Source organism: Anabrus simplex, chromosome 1, assembly GCF_040414725.1.
Source record: "Anabrus simplex isolate iqAnaSimp1 chromosome 1, ASM4041472v1, whole genome shotgun sequence".
In the NCBI taxonomy this organism is placed as follows: domain Eukaryota; kingdom Metazoa; phylum Arthropoda; class Insecta; order Orthoptera; family Tettigoniidae; genus Anabrus; species Anabrus simplex.
This window is the reverse complement of record NC_090265.1, coordinates 1,647,252,243-1,647,273,608: the sequence shown is the minus strand read 5'-3', so window position 1 is coordinate 1,647,273,608 and position 21,366 is coordinate 1,647,252,243. Positions and strand designations below refer to the sequence as shown.

General features: G+C 39.0%; 1 protein-coding gene across 1 annotated transcript in view; it reads left to right on the top strand.

Annotated features, from left to right (window-relative positions):
- The first annotated feature begins 777 nt into the window (after positions 1–777).
- The window catches only part of LOC136881574 (hemolymph lipopolysaccharide-binding protein), a 33,049-nt gene continuing 12,460 nt past the window's right edge, over positions 778–21,366 (top strand). The window contains exons 1-3 of the mRNA XM_067154161.2: positions 778–864; positions 7,925–8,101; positions 20,386–20,509. Coding sequence (XP_067010262.2) covers positions 7,958–8,101; positions 20,386–20,509 — 268 coding nt within the window. The 5' untranslated portion in view covers positions 778–864; positions 7,925–7,957. The remainder of the gene's footprint in view (positions 865–7,924; positions 8,102–20,385; positions 20,510–21,366) is intronic.

The following is a 21,366-nucleotide window of genomic DNA, read 5'->3' as shown; positions in this document are numbered from 1 at the left end:
TGGAATAGCATCCACACTCTTAAGTGGAGAAAGAAACCCTCATTCTGTTCTCAAAATACAATTAATTCTGAATGCTAATTCTAACTACAACGTAAAATCAAACACATCTGAAACAAAAGCCCTCTCATAAAAATATATTAGTGTGGAATGAACTCCAAATTAACCCTCATCACACACTCTTAGCTGCAGACAAACTTCACAAGGATCTAACCGAAAGCGCTGAACTTTTTGGTGGTAAAATAATCCTTCTGGATAGGGACTTCCGTTGAAATCTGCCTGCAATAATGAGAGGTTCGCGTTTTATGACTGTTGTCAGATATTTGGAATAACATAATCTGTAAAATAATTTCAGTGTAGTCGCACAAACCCGGATCATTTTCTCGACATCCAATAGGGCGGGTTCCAAGAAATGTTTTTTCAGGTAGAAACATCAACGTTCATTACAATAATTTTACCTAAAGAGACTAAACCGTTAATGGCCTTAAGACCGCAGATAAAAATCAATATTTTTATTAATGTAAAATTTATTTCTCTACGGACACGTAAGAACGCAGTTCATGTCCTCAGTTGTGGTTTGGGAGGGGATATATCATACCTGACAGTAAAAAAATTGTGACAAGATTTATACGTAGTTTGAAAGAAGACCTAAAATGTAGCCGCTCTTAAACTAAGATTGCGGCTCCCAATATATATTAATAGTGTTTGTTTTGATTACATAAGTCAAGTGCCCCGGTTGCTATCTGTTTGACCTCCACAAAGCAATCCGATGAAGATCGCGGGGAATAACACTAATGATCTCCTCTGAAATATATACTGCATGGCACGAACAGAAATCATATCAGGAGCCAAATATTCTTCTGACGGGTAGGATTCTATATTTTATTCACAATTTCTAATTATTTAAGCTAAGGTATTTTATTCCATTATTTTCGTTCCTCTGAATTTCCACATTCATGTTACCATGTAATTTGTTTTCAGTGAGTTCATTTTTTCCACTTAAAATTTGTGGTTGGATATATGATATATTGTAATCATAGATGAGTATGTCTTATCACTATATGGACGTACATTGAGCTGTTCCCATTGCTTGGACTAGAAAGAACTTAATAATTTTATATTTTGATACGAATTTCTTCTTTTCCTCCACCTCTGTGGTGTAGTAGTTAGTGTGAGGCCCGGGTTATATTCCCGGCTCTGCCACGAAATTTAAAAGGTGGTACGAGGTCTGGAACGGGGTCCACTCAGCCTCGGGAGGTCAACTGAGTAGAGGTGGGTTCGATTCTCACCTCAGCCATTCTGGAAGTGGTTTTCCATGGTTTCCCACTTCTCCTCCAAGCAAATGCCGGGAAGATACTTAAGGACACGGCTGCTTCCTTCCCTCTTCCTTGTCTATCCCTTCCAATCTTCCCATCCCCCGCATGGCCCCTGCTCAGCCTAGCAGGTGAGGCCGCCTGGTCGACGTACTGGTCATCCTCCTCTGTTGTATTCCCCGACCCAGAGTCTGAAGCTCCAGGACACTGCCCTCGACCCTGGAGGGTAAACAGATTAAGAAGAAGAAGAAGAAGAAGAATTTATTCCTTTCTAATTATGGAGAAGTTATCCATTTTCCATGTTTCTCACGACATTATTTAATTTAGTTCTCCCCTAGTTCACATTAGAGTTTAAGAGGGAATAATCGTCTCATAGAATATATATATTAGTGTCATGCAAAGCACGCTCTGTGTTCCGTTCACATTTGTAGAGCATGGCCATGACCAAATTTCGCTTCTTTGAGGTGTGGAGATCAATGTTCGTTCGAGCTTGCCTCTGGATACTCGCTCCTTCATGCGCTATCTCAGGCACAGGTAGAAGTGCTCGCCTCCCTCCATCCTTGTTTACTGTAGCCGTACTCAAGTTTGTCTCGCGTACATTACGCTTGTGCCACAATTGTGGACTGATGACTGGGTATGAAAATGTCATAATTATTCGTATTTTTGTACTGTGGTTCTACACCATACTGGACAGGGTCCACCTAATATGTAAGTAAAAATGAAAATAATGTACTAAATATCACTCCTGTCGGAGAATGGTCGATGAAGTTCACGTGTTGCCATGTGTATTACTCCTGGCGAGCACACTTCACTGCTCTATATAGGAAATTAAGTACACATTGCTAATGCATAATCCATATATTTTACTGCTAGCCATACCAAGTGAAAATTAATTAACCATTAATAAATAAATAAATAAATAAATAAATAAATTAATTAATTAATTAATTAATAAACCATTATATCACATAAAGTTAAATATAAACCTCAAAATTAATTTTAAAAGTCCTGCTTGTATGAGGTTTTTTTTTATCCGAGGAGTGCAAAATCTCTAGCTCCAATTAGGGAATGAATTGAAAACTACGTACTTAATGTTATCGTTCTTATGAATTAATAACAAGTTACTGAACTGGTATGGGTCTAGCTAACTCCTAAGGCTCCTTAAGAGTATTTCCACTTTACTACTCTTTCGCTGCTTCCACTGGTTGCTGGAATGCACAACGTACGACTGACATAGTAGGAAGACTAAATTCATGCTCCTTCCACCGAGAGAAGGGGAAACTAAGGAAAACAATTCTAAGGACAGCCGACGGTGTTGACCGGCCCCTTTCCGTCTCCCGAATACAGAGGCGTGGAGTTACGGTAGAGCCGTGGCCACCCGTCCTCTGCTCGGTTGACCCATCCGAGTGCAGAGCTGGCGTACCACCAATAAGCCATGGCAACTTGTGGGCTGAGACCAACTCTGCATCCGCCGACCCTTAATTCAACCATTCCATCACTTTCTTTTTTTTGCTACTGGCTTTACTTTACACCGACACAGATAGGGCTAATGGCGATGATGGGATAGAAAAGGCCTAGGAGTTGGAATTAAGCGGCCGTGGCCTTAATTAAGGTATAGCCAAAGCATTTGCCTCGTGTGAAAATGGGGAACCACGGAAAACATCTTCAGGGCTGCCGACAGTGGGATTCGAAGCCACTATCTCCCGGATGAAAGCTCACAGCTGCGCGCGCCTAACCGCACGGCCAACTCGACCGGTCCATCACCCTTTTATACCCTCGAATTCCCTGCCTTTGCTTTTAGTAAATAAGAGCTTACTAATGTCTGGATAATAATGGCGTATGGTCTCCGAAGAGGCCTGGTGCAGGTCCTTCGAGTTGACGACATAGAGTGGACCTGAGGATGGGGCCTTACCTACGATGAATTCTAATGATGAAGACGGCGAACACCCAGCCCCAGAGATATCAGAATTAACCAGTGAAGGCTGTGATCTTCAACCTAGCCGGGAATCGAACCCGGAACGCACCGGTATAACGGCCAGCACGCTAACCATTTATCCATGGAGCCAGACTCATGTCTGGATGAAACACATTGATTGCAATGTCAGTAAAGCTAGCAAGGTCATCCTCCCTACTCAGCAAACGTCGCTTCGAACATGCCCTGTTGAATGAACTGGAACAAACTCTTGCATTTAACTTCTACGCTCCACTCATGCGTGATATTGGTTGCATATGCAGCAAGGCACATGTTGCTCCCTCGTGGTTACCCGTCTCAAGTTCGAACAATGCACGCCACTAATAATAAATAGCCTATACTCGTAAACACAAACAGCATGTAATTCAGCCGCTCCTTCCAATGTAGTTTGATGCAACCCAACTAACGTTCGACATGATTATAAGGTGGCTATTCTCCTGCGGGCGTACTGCATGGTACTAATGTCCAGTGAACACATTTTGCACACGATTCTGAATCCTACCGGGAGGTTATATCGTCCGCTCGCAAAACATGATCCCTTGAAATCATGCAGCGACGTCCTTTGACTACTGTATATAACTATGTTAATGTGTCGTTCATCGTGACCGGATGTAACGAAGAGGGGAATCAATGCATAAAACTAGGTAACAGTGGAGTAAATGTCTTAAACACCGAACCGGATGGCATATACACTCTACTCTTGTCGTACTACCAGCGTGTTCCCAGCAGTCTAGCGTACTGGATGTGGTTAGGCGTTCGCCTAGCAATCGAGGGGATGATCCATCGGCGGTTCTAATACTGCATCGTTGAAATATTTTTGCTTCGGTATAATGTTTGAATACGTAAACACAGGCCAACGATTGCCACATTCAAACAGTAGAACGACACTGTCATTCATGATGTGGCCTGCGCATAGTCCGCTGGTTAGGGCCTTAACGTAATCTCTGCTGTCATTCGGCAAGTTTTCCACAGAGGTATGCTTTGATATGCTCCTCATTTATTGGGAAGCAAGACAATACGTTTGCGAGGCCTGACGTCTGTACGAGGAACGGTATACCGACAGGGGACATCCGGCTGCTACGACATTCCGCCGTGTTGAAAGACGCCTAAGGACAACAAGCGTGGTTTCCTAGCAGCCACCAGTCCGCGATAGGCCCGTTACATCAGGTGAAACAGAAGAGGCCGTTCTGGTGGCAACTCGTAACATCCACACATCAGTACAAGGGCGATTACACAACAGGTGAACACCAGCTACCCGCCCGTCTGGCGAATGCTGCATGAACATAAATTTCACCCATACCCTCTTGAGCTACATCAAGAGCTCCATGGGCGGAATTTCGAAGCTCGGATGGAGTTCTGTCGGTGGATATTAGGTCGGCTGTACCAAGGTACAGCATTCGTATCGCACATCATGTTCCAGACAAATCGCGCTTCCACAATAACAGGAACGTCAATCGCTACAACATGTACTATTGGAGTCCGGACATTTCTCACTGGGTGAGGCCCGTGAAGTACGATGGGGAGTGAAAGTGTGGTATGGAATCAAGAGGGATCGCCTGATTGGACGTTATTTCTTTGAGGGCCATTGGACGGGCCAACGCTACCTGTACTTTCTGAGTCAGGATTTCCCACTGCTGCCGGAGGATGTGCCCTTGCACGATCGTTTGACGATGTGGTTGCAACAGGGTAGTGTTCCGCCATTTTCGAATTTACCCGTTCTTAACCATCTGAACGAGGAAATGTGAGCGAAATGGATAGGACGAGGAGGCTCTGTTTCTTGGTCCGCCAGATCCCCGGATTTAACGCCGTTAGGCTTATCCTTCTCGGGTATTTGAAGAACGTCGTTTACACTCAAGCGCCGGAAAACCCCGCCCAGTTTCGGCAACTCATCATGGACGCCTGTCGAGCAATTACACCCGGAATTCTTCAGCGTGCAAGACGATCTATTGGACACCGGGCCCGAATGTGCATAAACCAAAACGGTCATCGCATCGAGCATTTGCTGCGATAAAACATTGTCAGGGAAGTAGTGTTCCTATTATTTCCGGTCCGTATGTGCCCGGCCTGCTAACTAATCAGCCTTTCTTAGGGCAAAAAGAACATTCATTAGCATACAATTTGCATGAAAGCGGGAATTACAGTTGTATTATGTGCGGTACGTATTACAAATATTTAAAAATATGGGGCCTTCGTCCCGGACTCGAAACTCCGCGTCTCTACCAACTACGCTACAGTTCCTTAAGGCACATCTTGCATCATATAGCACGTATGAGGTTTACTGCGTTCACAATATCAATTTAGTATCTTGCCGGCGTGTCAGGTCCATATGATCTAGAAGGCACACGCATGCCTTCCAGTGTTGAATACGAGTATAATATTACGGCGTCCTATCACGTTGAGGCGACAAATACTAAGATATCCTGTTGTGTTATCTGAGGATACCGGCAGGACAGACGTTTTCCGGAAGAAATTAATATTGCTTGTTGCATACAACTACTTTGGAAGGTGCGGCTGAATCGCACGATATCTACATGTATTTTACGATCATCCTCTTCATTCTAATAATTATCAATATACGACAGACGGAATAAATGCAATTTACCACTAACTTTCTTGAAACGATCAATGTTCTACTGGTTCTTCCAGGTTTTCTGTAATGCCCATTTTCCAGTTGTGGATTTTGAGATTCCTTCCTCGCCCAGGAAAGGCCGCCAGTTCTATTTCTATTAGGCAGGATTGTAAATACCCTTTGAGTCTTTGGTCGTTGTCCATTCGATGAATACGTCCCACCCTATGGCTTTCATCATCCCAACAGTACCAGCACGTCTGTGTACTACCTGAAGTAGAGTGGTGTGTCTTATAACATATTCTTCGGTGATGGTGTCGCTCAGTAAACCGTATATACTTCGGAATAACCAGTTTCAAAATATGTCGAGTTCTAAAATAGTAGTGTCCCCCTCTGTGGTGTAGTAGTTAGTGTGATTAGCTGCCACCCCTGGAGTTCCGGGTTTGATTCCCGGCTCTGCCACGGAATTTGAAAAGTGGTACGAGGGCTGGAACGGGGTCCACTCAGCCTCGGGAGGTCAACTGAGTAGAGGTGGATTCGATTCCCACCTCAGCCATCCTGGAAGTGGTTTTTCGTGGTTTCCCATCTCTCCTCCAGGCAAATGCTGGGATGGTACCTAACTTAAGGTCACAGCCGCTTCCTTCGCTCTTCCTTGTCTATCCCTTCCAATCTTCCCATCCCGCCGCAAGGCCCCAGTTCAGCATAGCAGGTGAGGCCGCCTGGGCGAAGTACTGGCCATCCTCCCCAGTTGTATCCCCGACCCAGAGTCTGAAGCTCCAGAACACTTCCCTTGAGATAGTAGAGATGGGAACCCTCGCTGTGTCCGAAGGTAAAACCGACCCTGAAGTGTAAACAGATAAAGAAGAACAAGAAGAATATGAAGACGAAAATACTAGTAATTTATAGATATCTCATTTATAAGGTATATATATATCTCATTTACGGATTCTTCAAGAGTGAAGGAAACCACAACGGAACAGAGCAATGGACTTTATGTTTAATTTTGTAGGATTTTAGTGTATATTCTTTGGAGTATTTTAATAATGAGCTGTGGATTTTGTGGCAGTGGAGCAAGAGTTTCAGGGGTGTTTTCAATTCCATTTCTACTAATACATTTGCTCCATAATGAGTATTTAAGTAATTTAACTATTTGACACATATTTCAAAAATGTAAATCGGGACGTCCTTTCAGCTTAACTAAGCTCCTCCCTGGATGTCTTAACCATCATTTTCCTTCATCACCAATCATATTTTCACTACACCTTCTATGCTATCTAATTTTAGATACAGTTTTGAGATTTAAATGTATGGGGAATACAAAAGTATGCACCGAAAATCAATAAGATAACTATTTTAGCCTATAACAGACACTTTGCTTTCTTCATCCCACATTTACATGCATTGGGAACCATACACACAAAACATATTACCAGAAATAGACTTCCCCTCAATGAAATATGTGTGCAGTTTCTTTTATTTTTAACACCTATTACCTATGCAAGGTTAACAGTTTGTTGAGCAGTATTCCTAAGACACTATGTTGATATCGGACTGACGTTATTAACAACACAATTTGGCTGTAAACGACGCCTATCTTTAAGGTGACAGAAAGATTTATTTATTCTATTTACTAACTAGTCATAAAATAAACAGAAAACATTTCGTAAAATTAAATCATAATCTATCAATGATTACTGTAATAACTTCTGGATGCATATTTTTGTCTTATCGGAGTATTTCGTGTACCGTCATCAGCATATCCTAAACCTGTAAATATAAAACTAAAGGATAATTTTATTTTCTGAGAAAGCAAACGAATTTGCAGTTTCACGTACGTACATGTTTATTTCCGTGGAAATGGAGTCACGGAGAATTCACTTTTCATTTACAATATCCAGGATGAACTAGGCCTAACCGATATTAGAACATAGGTCGCTTTATTGAGAATCCAGTTCCTTTGCATTCCAGTAATATCCCCTCCACCCACGCTCATTACTTAATGTACACAATTCTTCTTTTACGTCTTTCCCTGAAGACATTCCTCTTAATTTGCTGTAAGTGTAATTTCTTTTGTAGAGCCGTCTAACACTGCACTGACTTCGGGGTGAAATGATGTCTTCAATGTGTTGTACAATTTTGCTCGTATTACTGACTATTGAGAGCAGTAAGGCTTCAATCTGTTCATCAGAGGGAGACATATTCCATTTTTCAATCAGCAGTAAGAAGAATTCATCACATCATCGTACTATACAGGTATGTTTAATCACAAAGGTCTGATTAAAATATTTGTTATTTTTCATTCAAAAATCACTTGTATGGTGAACTTAATATTGGTGCCTCTAACGGAGGTTAATTATAGCACCATTATTAGGTTTAAATTTATTTCCCGGTGAACAACCGTTCACGCTACACGCGTCATCTTCTGTTTAGTAGTAGCTGAAAATCAGCAGAACAAGTTCAATAAATGTCAGCTAAATGGTTCTTTAAAGATCACATCGAAATAAATGATTACTGTAAGGGGCAAACAAGACGTATCAATGTATATCTAAACATCATATGACTAAAAAAGAGTGGTGCTTCCACGAATTTCAATTTTATATGGTATTGTACACTAAGTTACTCCGGCCAAAGTACGGAAATGATCACATTCTTATTTGCGGTAAATATTACTGCTTTAATCTGTTTATTTTGATTCAGAATTGATATACTTATATTTGAATTAAATAACCTTTTGAAACACCCTCTTTTTTCGTAATCAGGGCAACTTCAGAATATCTGGACCTTCATAACTGAAAATGTACCCCTCGCTGCTTGCAATAATTATAACAATAAATATCGAACTAACTACAAGTCATGGCTTTATACATTAAATGAAATTATGTCTATAATACGAGATATAATAATATTTAATGTGCTATGGAAGAGCCTCCCTTGCTCAGACGGCAGCGCGTTGGACTCTCACCACTGGATACCGTGGTTCAAATTCCGGTCACTCAATGTGAGATTTGTGTTGGACAAAGCATTGGCAGGATAGGTTTTTCTCCGGGTACTGCGGCTTTCCCTGTCATCATTCATTCCAGCAACACTCTCCATTATATTTCATAGCATCTATCAGTCATTCATAAATCACTTTGGGAGTGGCGACCCCATCGTACTAATGGCCTATATATGCTTCATTCATTACATCCCTGACGAGGTCAAAGACTGGAAAACAGGTTGTCGGTTTTCATTTTCATTTTCAGTATGGTATGGAATAGTAATACAATACAGCTAATAAATTTCGGACAATAGCTTAATATTGAAATATGAATATGTTGATGGCTACGTCGCCGAAACAGCGCTAACACTTGCTCGTTCACAACACTATGGTTTTTCTACCAGGCTTACATATAACTGTTGTATACTGTAGCTCTTGTTACTTATAGATGACACTATTTTCTCTTATACCTAGAAAAGCACAGACGAGTTTCTGTGTGCAGCTATCGTATTTACAACAGTATGATCGGACACGCTCCTGAGACCTATCGCACAGCTACATACAACTCAATGAAGTGACTTTTATTCTTCATACCCATCTTATTATCGTCTATTCTTCTTTTCTTTAATTCTGAACACCTTTCACTTTTTCAGACTCAGTTTAGTCACAACGCTATAGTTGTTCTACCAGGTGTTCCGTCCCGTCTACCTACAGCTCTTGTGTACCATATTTCTTGTTTCTCGTAGCTGACTCTATTTTCCTTTTTATTCCTTAATAGGATTCGTTGGGCATGGAGTTCATTGCTATTGACGTCGTAATTGTACTGTACCCATCCCGGGCATATCAGGGCATCAATTAAATAATTCGGCTTCAAAAATAAATATATAAATAGAGTTCCCGCATGAGAACCTTCGGAAATCACTTCCCGGGTTCAAAGTCCCATATTCCCTACTTTCATTGCGTCAAAGGCTAAAGCTCAGAAGCGTACGGGTAATGGAATGTTCTTAAAAGGGAATGGGCACTACATTAAATATAACGAAAGTAGGGTTTCCTATAATGTGAGTGGAATACACTAATATATTAAATGAGAATTTCTTTTATTCCCAATGTTTACTAATTTTTTTATTAAACTGATAGAAGCACACGATAAAATACCTGAGATAATGCCATATAATTACACATAAAAATAAAATAATAAGGAAGAAATCATTTGTATACAGTATGCCTCAAAAGTCTTTGTCTGTTCATACACTGTTTTGGCTATTCCTTAATAGTGCTCATTAATAATATATGCATTTTATACAAACGTAAGTTTTATTTATCTCTGAGCAATGATACTCGATGGTATCTATTATTTGAATGGATTAACCACGAGGCCGGGATGACATTATCTCATTAAGCCATTCTAGTAGTTGGCCGTCATGATTATGGAATTTAGGCAGATAAATTAGTACAATTTTTATACTCACGTGATTACATCGTCGCATATCGAACACATGGTCTACTTGACCTTATCAATAACATATTTTACTGAACACATGCACGTATTCTTGGTTTACCTGACCCTTTCATATACGAAGCGAATTAACACAACGTTGGTTTCCTACCCATCACCATGAACACTTAAAGAACAGCAGAAATACATGAATACATCACAAAAAGAAATATTAAACACATTAGCAAATAACACGTCTTGAATATATGGCCTAGTTAAGCCATGTGATGTCAGCTCAAATCCATCGTTCCGACGTGGGTCGAACCCACGTTCTCCAGCTTCCAATGTGCAAAAATCTGAAACTCCTATCACGAGCTAATTTAATAAATAAAAATGTGGAGGAATACGTCCTTCACAGAATCAAAAAGTTATCAACGCTACTCATAAAATATCATTAGCATGGGATTATTAATACAGTGATAAGCGAACGGAACTTACTAAGACTAAAATTATGAAGGCTTTTAGAGACAACTCCGTTCGTACATGGGGCCAGACAAATCTCCTCTCCTCCTAAATCTGTCCCTCTTGTTGTGGTCAGTATCCTACCTTGCGGCCACAAAGACAGTTTCTATTTTCCTTATTTCTTTCTTTTATCTCATTTTGCTCGTTTCCAAGTACACAATTATTCAAGAGCCGCCAATTCTTGTTTCTTATTGTTCCGGCCATATACAGCCTAATTCAATACGTCGCGATAACCATAATTATTTTAATTCTTTATCATTCTGTCATCTCAGATATTTCACAAGTCTCTTCTTCCCCATTGTCACGCTACTACATCTCAAATCCATCTTATTCATATATATCAAAGACTGTATTACCACAGGTCATTTAACTAATTCCATCTCATTCGCGTATCTATATAATTCACAACTTGCACCTTGGGCTTGAATATCTTCAATGATCATATTTTTATTATTATGGGATTTATAAAATACACGCGTTACCATGCAAAGGGAATACATATCCTATATTCAAACTATTATGAAGATCCTTACCAGTTAGTAACATTAGGAAGAAATTGTAAATTTAGCTGAAGTGCCACTCTCCCTTAAAATATATGCTTCAAACGCACTTAAACTTTATGGGACCTTATAGACTAATTCATGCAAATAAGCCCGCTGAAATGTTAGTGATGATCCTTAAATCACAGAAGAAATCCTAATTAAATTATTAAAATAATCTTTCCCAGTCACACGCGTATAGTATTCCATACATTTAATATTATTAATTACATAAAATCAACAAACTGCTATTTACAAATACGTTGTTATATCAACGTGTAGATTCCATGCTTTAGTATATTTAAAAATGTACTTATCGATACTGCGTGTGGTTGCTGTCATCTTAAGGGTACACCTGGCGTTTCTAGACCTCCGTTACGACAACTTCACTCTTAAATAGTCATTGGTTCCTCGTCCTTATGATACCATACATATCTCGAACCGAGGTCTTCTACTGTTGGAAGGTCCTGACGCTCCCTGAAGAGAAGAATGTTGACACTAGGCGTGACTCTAGTTGATTCCAATCCTGGGTTCTACGATAACTGGTTAACATAGGGCAAAACTGGGAAATTGGTTAATCAACACTTTTCATGCATTTTCAAAGAACCTACTGGTGATTAGATCCATTCATTAATTCAAATCGACTAACCCGAATAGCGGTAAGTTTGTATGAATCAGTATTCATTTCCCCTTTATCACACAGCCTGCTTAATAGTTACTGTTACTTACCAAAAGTGTCCATGGAGTACACAAAGGTTTTCCTACCACAAACACCGTTCTTGTAATTTACTGAGCGTCACTAACTGTTTAAATGCCTTAAAATCGGCCACTATTAATTACTGAATGTAATCGGCTGTCTCACTAATAATTCTAAGCAACTTTATGCGTCTGCCCTTTCTCTGATGATTGCATCATAAGCCGTAACTGAAGTCACAAATATTTAAATTAAATGTTGAAATAACACCTCTATTAACCTCTACTGTACTTTATCTCGAACCACACGGCTTATTTCGCGATATTTATACCGCGCTGGTATGTTCTTCTTCGACACAGCACTTCACACACTGTTATCCATTTTTGCATAGTTCATCGCTGACACGTAATTACTGCGGCCGCACAAATTACGGTGGGATCCTGCTTCTAGGTCCGAGTTTTATTTGTAGTATCTGGGCTGAGTTGTCGTAGAGGTGGTAATCCACGCCCCCAATAAAAGTTCCGCTCCGCTAAACGTAATATTTCAGCGACGTGACATTAATCAAATTATAGCGCTTGGCACCTGTTTTACACTGATCTAGTTTCATTTCTATCCGATCAGCTGCTCGTTCACGATATCAAAAGCGTCCTTTTATAAATACATGCGTCATGGTTTATCTCGTAACTACTCCCACCTTTTTTCTCACGTGGCCAAATCTTAGCACTTAGTTTCAGTCTGCGCACTGCTTTACGACATGCGTCATTACCAATCCACTATAAAAGTATTGCGTTTACGAGCAAATGCACCAACAATTTGCATAAAATACGCCGGTTCGAATGAGACCTGACTTATACATTTCCCTACATTATCTCAGGAAAAGGTATTCTTCTTCTCCCACTTGTTAGTTAAATATAGTGTATTGGCACCAATGAATGCGGTGTTAAATCAGTAAGAATTTTTATTTCTTGGGGGTTAACACACCTTAGTTCACCCCACTGTCTGACAAAATACATTTTCACGCGTAGCGTTATCTCTCCTCCTCCCTCGCACTGAGTGAGAGCGCAATTTCAAGGTTCCGCAGTAATACGCTATACTTCTCTGCTCCCTTCGAGCTTACGTATCGCAAATCGTGTCCCGGTTTGGAACGTAAACTGCAAATTACGACATTATATGTTGCTGAAAACGGCATATATGGTTGACTAAACCTGCTAACATGCCTATGGCATGGTGATGAACGGCTACAGTACCTCACGGTTTTGTACCGACGAGGAGAGACGGGACCTGCTTCTTGTATTCCCCGTCTTACTTGTTGTACGGCACTGAGTCACTGGAAAAATTGGCAGTGCTACTCTCGCACCTATGAACGACATCGCATCAAGCATCAGTGACTCCTTATTGGACAAACGTCCTGCTAAGATGGTGAGATAGAAGTAAGTGGACTCTGTGGTGGAGATAGAGAATTCGGTCCACTAGCCTATCGAGTTCCTCCACACTTTAAATCCGCCAGGTTTTCTACCTCACAATCTCAGTCTGAACGTTGGAGCACCTATAATACTACTACGGAATCTGATATCTCCTAACCTTTGTAACGGCACCAGAATGCAAGTGAAATCTTAAAAATAGTAACCTTTTCTAAGCAACCATCTTCACGTAATGTAGTGCGGAAGTGACAGTTTTATCCCCCGCATTTCTTTCGTTCCCTCCGACTACCACTTCCTATTCAGACGACTCCAATTTCCCTTTAACTACAATGACAATAAATAAGACTCACGGACATTCTTTAAAAGTTGCTGGTGTGCATTTAAGGAATGATTGATATTCCCATAGCTAGTTGTACATAGCCTGTTCACGTGTAAACTCTCCTGACAGCCTTGTGATTCTGCTGTCACGCTGGTTAACGAAAACTATAGTTAACAAGGAAGTTTTATATAACAACCTCATTTCAAAAACAACCTTGGACAACATGACTTGAACGCAGAATAATTTAATTGCAACATGCTGTGAGCAAGGGAGCCTGCCATTATAATCAGAACTCCCCAAGTCGAGTGTGACTAGCAGTAGGCTTTGGGCCCTTCTCTTATAATAAACACATCCCAAATCAATTGTGACTGTCAATAGGCAAGGGAGCCTTCCGTTATTATGGAAACTCTCCAACACGAATGTGTCTATAAGTAGGAAAGGGAGCCTGTATTTGTAACGAAAACTCCCCAAATCAGTTGTGACTGGCAGTAGATAAGGGGACCCGACATAATGATGAGAACTCCCCAAATCGATTGTGACTTCAACAAAAAAATTCGGACATCATTTGATAGGCAATAGGCATGGGTCTAGCTGTAGACAAGGAACTCTGCTGTTATAATGGCAACTTCTATATTCGAGTGTGACCGGTAGTAGACAAGGGGCCTGCCATTATAATGAATGCATCCTAACTCCACCGTGACTGGCAGTAGAAAATGAGGCTTGTTATTATATTAAAGTTCCCCAACTAGAATGGTACTGGAAGTACGAAGGGGGCCTGCCTCTGTAAATAAAACTTCCAAAATGGTTTGCGACTGACATTAGGAAAGGGAGCCTGCCTTTAAAATCTAAAATTCCAAAACTCGACTGTGGCAGTCATAATGAAAGCTCCCCAATTGGGACTTTAAATGAGAAACGCGTGGTGCTTAAAATGGTTATGGTGTAATAAATCCTCCAAGTTAACAAAATTAAAAGAAACTATCACCTCATTATGCGTAACATGATAACGACTCAAGATCAACTCAAATTAAATAACTTAATATAATCTTACTCACAACATGTGTAATATTTTACCTAGAATTCCGTATACAATGTGGAATTACGTAGCGAAGCACGGGCACATGAGCCTGTTTGATATAATTTTGAAGAGTTAACTAAAGAGATCCATAGATTTACGAGTACGTTGTAGTTCTTGGATAGCTTACTCATCTCTGCGATCGTTATTATTTGTAGGTAATATTTGTGATGTGTTACAATCACTGAAGGCTGATTGCTCCTAAAAGTATGTTCGGCTACTTAAATATGATTTACTTACTTTGAAATGAATTATTCTGAGGAAATCATCACTCTCTGTATTACTAAATTTAATGTTGTACATGAACAATGATATATCTCTCGATGGCAATACCATTTCAAATACAGAAATTCTTCTAATGTGAGGCAATTGCAATATCTAGGTACATTATATGTTTGAAGGAGAATGCCTCAATAGCCGAAACGTAAGCATGCTTTTTAGACTTTTAAATGACCTTTATAACGTACCCTTTTTATAGCATGTGTGGCAGTGATCCCCTTGTAAATTTTGCACGTAGAAACTTATCTCAGGTGTGGTTCATGGTCCTCGATTATAATAGTTCATGGGTCAATCTAATCTACAATTACGTACCGCAGACTGATTGAAACTAAATAAATTTATTGCCATGAATAAAAAATGAAGTTAAATAAAACTGAACTTAATTGGAACTAAAACTAAAATGAAAATGAATTAAAACTAAAAATTGCTTATGATAACATACCATACTCAGAAATATGTTATCCTGACCATTTTGCATATTTCACTAGATAATATTATGCAAGAATATTTTATGTCCACTGAAAACAGCGGTAAATAGTACTCACGTACCCTTAATATTAAAACAATTACAAAGACAATTTTGACGCTGATTTTTGATTCAGTATTTCTGACGTTATAATAAATAATTAATCTAATCCCGGTCGAGTTAAATTCAATTACTTCAACTTTGCACATGGTCTGTTATTATTGTTGTTACGTACGTGAATTCAGCTCCTTTCTTTTCTGAATAATCACTTAGTACTTCTCATAGGGGATGCCATATTTATTTTAATGTACACCGGATCACACTGTGCTCACCTTAAGGGAAGTTAGGACTGAATTGATAAAAAATAGTAATTATTGATAGAATTGAATGAAATTTGGTTCATGGTCTCCTAATGGTGAAATAAGGTCATATACCAAGTTTCAGGAAAATAGCAACATAACTTTCTGAGAAATTAACACATACAATATAAAATTTTTAAAAATCGATAAGCATAAAAATGGCTCCAGCTGAACAGTTACTTCAAATATCACATTGAAAACTGATGTACAGGCACTTCAAGGTATGGAAATAATTTTAACAGTCTGCATATGTAGTCCATGAATGTGAGGAAAACATGTGTTTTATGTGTTTATGTTTTTCTCAAATTATGCTAAAAAATACCCCTATGAAGGCTACTGTCTTTTAAAGTATCAACATTATAAAAATTCCTTCTGTTAATATCAAGACAATACAGGTGTTAACAACCCACGAAATTCTCATGGAATTTGAAATCAAATTGGTTCAGGTGGAACATTTTAAATACCTGAAAATGTATATATGAAAAAAAAAAAAAACATTTTCGTAAAAGCTAGTGGATGGGGACTCAACCGGACATTTAAATGTCACGCTAGTACTTTAAAAATGGCGGAACCCGAAAAATACCACCGCCAAATGATCCGCAAGAGTCCGGCTTACAATAATATGCACAAATTGAAAAATCGAAAATTTTTACTGTTTTCACCAAAAACTCAGTCCTAGCCTCCCTTAAGATTAATCACAACAAATATAAATTCAACATGGGTCTTTACCTTGTGGCGACCGCCGGGCAATCACTGCATTCCTCCTGTTCTCGTACCGATGTCGTTTTAAGCCATAACTAAGGCTTTAATCATGGTGATGCACACGTAGTATACTCCCATACAACACATTCTTATTAACAGTAATAACACACCCAAATTTTCACACGTTTATCTCGATGCTTAATCTACTAATACAGTAACCAATGCTAGTTTACAATTACCTTTTACTTCCAAGTTTGCCTCTGGATTACCTGTCTCCTATCCCAACGACGATGTCTCTTGAAGCAGCTGATCCGGCATTTACACAAATCTGGATCACTAGTCACACTGTCATTAGCGTGTTTGTAAACAAAATTTAGAGGTTGCTGTTAAATGAACAGGCTTTGGAGTTTGGCCTTGACCATCCACCCCAGCTACCTGCACAATCCCTGCTCAAATTTCTTCTCCATCAGTGTCCTTTTCACTGTCTTATTCTGTACAGCGTACAGCAGAACCATTTTCCCATTCCTTTCGGTTCTAACATGAGTTTGGTAACAAGTTCCCTATTATTACACTACATTCATAATTCATGAATAAAGTTTGTGAATACATTTCTGGTGATTTATCCTAAATTCAATAGACCACTATTACAAGTCTATTCAAGGCTTGTGAAATTTTACGAACAATTATTGTTCGTGATATTAGTGATGTAAAACGGCATGGCATTGCTCCATAGTATGAATAACATCTTACCAATCTTCTTCACTCAGAAAGGCTATTGTCATCTGCGGCGCGGACGACACAAAGTGACGGACGACTCTAACTGGTGGACAGTTCGTGACTGACGGTTTCTCAGGGTCCTCTGATTATTTGTAGTTTATTTAGCCACGCCCCGGAACTATCTTTGGAGATTTTGGAGGCGGATTAATGCAACAGATATTTCCCATGTCAGTGGCTTAATTAATAATTAAATGTTGTCCATGATTTCTAAAATTGGTGCCACTTCACTGATGCAAAATGCAAATTATTATTAGAATTGTTCGTGCACATTTAAATGAAATGATATGCGTTGGCGGTGTAACTTCTCCTAGCGATCACTAAGAGTTAGAAGAGTTTTGCAGTTTCTCTTGGACGAATCCTTTTCACACTCTTTATTGACGTAGTTGCGTATTGTTCATTATCCATGTTAAAATTTGGCACTTGAATATCACAAAAATTATACCTCATTCCTGAAGACAGGAGCTCTTTCGCGTTTAACTTACCTCCGAGTCGCGAAATGAACTTAACTGTCTTTTCCTTCCCAGTAAGACGGTCCAAATTTACAATATTTTGTTTGGTCGAATATTGCCTACGGACCTTTTGACGTAGTGCTAGTTGGACTGAACCACTGTGACAAGGTGTGTAGCCTATAGCTTTATCTCTGTATTCGCTGTCTTTTCCTTGTTTTCATTCTAGGTGTGGCGCCATTTCCGGCGCGTCGTGAGAATTTCCTGTGAACGCTGTCACAAGGCGGCCCATTCATTTTTATTGGAGGCTTTTATGACTTAAGTGCAATAACATACTTGCGGATAACCAAGTACGATTGATAAGCGTGCAAGTAGGGAGATCCTTTGCCAACTTCCAGCGAAATACATGTACTGAATTCACCGTATATCTATTAAATTGATTCAATTACCATGAGCCTAATCGCCTTCCGGGTGCAATATATACCTGTGTAGTAACCGCGGAACTGATACTTAGACTGTTTCGTCTTCATAAAATAATAGCTGTCGTACCCGTCGTTGACGGAGAGCTGTTTGTTTAATTGAGACTGTAATTCCATCTAGTGCAGATGAGTGGCAGAACACCTCATCTAACAGCAGTGAGTCAATGTAACGCTATAGATGACAAGTTTTACATCGTAATCAATCACAATTTGTTTATTTAGAGTGCGGTGATATTACGGCATTCTAGACTTAGGCTTCAAATCAGCCGCCGTAAGATTACCTTTTCCCTAATTCTTCGAGTGATCGCGTTTTCCTTCTCATTTCAACAGTCATCTTCCTTATCTACCAGTGTATATACATACATAAAATATGAATTTTGTATGTATATTGCTAAGAATTTTAAAAGAATGGTATTTCTGTATCGGTCGTGTCCACAGTAACAAGGAAATGCACATTTTAATTTTCCGTCATCTCTGTCTGTCTGTCTGTCTGTCTGTCTGTCTGTCTGTCTGTCTGTCTGTCTGTCTGTCTGTCTGTCTGTCTGTCTGTCTGTCTGTCTGTCTATCTATCTGTCTGTCTGTCTGTCTGTCTGTCTGTCTGTACGCGCATCACGAGAAAACGGCTGAAGAGAATTAAATAAAAATCGGTATGTAAAGTAGGGAAATGGTGCACTAAATGTAGGCTATAAATAATTTTAATCACGCTAAGTGAAGTGATATATTAGGGGAAGAACTAAAATTCAATTCTCAAAAAATAGATGTTATTAGTGTCCCTATCGATAAATGCTACTTAACTGCATACTATATATTTTTACAGTACGGGCTATGATTACAGAGATATTGATGAATTTCGATTTTTGTTGCTAAGTCCACATCAACGCCGAACCACAAGGAAATGTGTGAACAGGATTGAATTTAAATGGGTACGTAAATACAAGAATAAGGCAATACAGTCTAGGCTATCAGTAACTTTATTCACACCGGATAAGACGGTAGTTTAGGAGAAGGGGTGTAAAACATAATTTTTAAATACCCGCGTTATTGGTCCTATCGAAAATTTCTATTTACAGAGTATACAATTTTAAATCTTATACAGATTTACTGTACTTACTATAAAGAAGGAATTGATGAATTTAGACTTTTGTTGCTTAGTCCATATTAATCCCGAGCATTGCTAACATTGTTCAAACTTGTTACGCGTGTTGACATGATTGTCTTAAGGTGAAAAACCGCGTGGTCCATACCGACAAAGAAAATTGTGAAGATGATTATAAATAATGAAAAAATGTAAAGAAATGAGCGCTTGAGGAAGACAAAAGGGAGTCATAAAAGAAGCAAGGACTCCCTAATATCACAGAGTCGGAAGAAAACTAAATATGAATGCCTACAATAGTCCTAACGAACGCTCATAAAACTTACCTAAAATAACATGATATTGACCATTGTTGTGATGTGCTTTGTCTCTTCTGCTGTCACTGATCTCCATCAGATGGGATTGCTGCTCCATCCCGCGTAAAACAGCATGACTGAAAATTGGAGGAAAGTAACTGGAGAGTTTGATGACTTTGCACAAGTTTTGTGATCGTCCAGCCAATGACGGGTACTAAATGTAGTATTCCTTTATTGCTAATAAACGAGCACGTCTGCTCTTTTTCCTGACTTCACATACCGATTTTCATTTAATTGTCTTCAGCCACTTACTCGTGGCTCGTGCATGTACATAAATATATACATAGAGATAGACCGATAAAATATAAATAAATAAATAAAAATTGTATTTTGTTCTTACAGTGTAGAGACATCAATCTTATTTTATGTAGAGAGATATAGTTGATTTTTAGACTTTTCATGTTATTTATTTTTTCCCTTTTACTTTAGAAATATGTTACCTATTAAAACCGCATTTCTAACTATCCTTATATAGATACTGGATGATAGAAAAAAAAACATTTCATGTCCTCTTACTGGAAAAACACCATTTAACGTATTTGTTGTACAATTTTGGCAGTCTGAAGTGATGGATTTTGAAAGTAAAGTTTCTATCCAACAGGTAGATGTAAAAAGCGGAAAAGCGGCAACATCAAACGACAGTGGAGAGATAATTTTGGAAGTGGAGCATGGCAGATCCATGTACAACAACAGTGAACTGATTCGTCTGAGCACTTCAGCTTCTGGTAATACTTGGCCTTGTGTCATTCAAATCACTTCATATTATTCCTAGAGATCTCGTTTAAAAATACGAACTATGAAACTTCAAAGGGAAATGAACTCTTGCATTTGATTTATATATTCCTTGAACTTTAGGACACACATTTCCCCCTATTATGAGAAGCTATCCTGGCTGAAAATCGATCAACTAAGAAATTTGCATACTGCGACACTAATTTTTCGACTTCTGAACGAATTTACGCCTGAATACCTATCCTCGCATTTTAACTTCCTCTCATCTATCCATGAACATAATACCAGATCGACTACTACTCTTATGATACCGGTTAATCATTCATATTTATACAGCCACTCTTTCCAAGTGTCTGCGGCAAGGCTATGGAACAAACTTCCAGTCAGTATACGTAATAGCACCTCAACAGTCTCATTTAAACGGTCTTGTCGAGATTTCCTCTTAAATACGTGATCAGCTTGTATGAATGTTAGTGTGTGTGAATGCAAGTGTGATTTAGAACTATTGTTAGCTGATGTAGATGTAGATAGGCCAGATAATATTAATCATTAAAAACAACAACTCTAATCTCTTATAATATTACTCCATAAATTTAGGTAGTTCCTATGGACTGTTAATGTTATTTTTCCAAATTATTTGATTATGTACTGTATGTAGTGGTTAAGTGTAAGAGAGGGCCGTGAGCCCTAACTTCGCCTCATACAAAGGCATAAAATAAATAAATAAATAAATAAATAAATAAATAAATATCAATAAACAAAGTAACAGCAGGTTTCAGCACATACATACATTTATAACACTTAATATGAATTTGGTACGTTATTCATTACACATCGCTCCCATACCTGT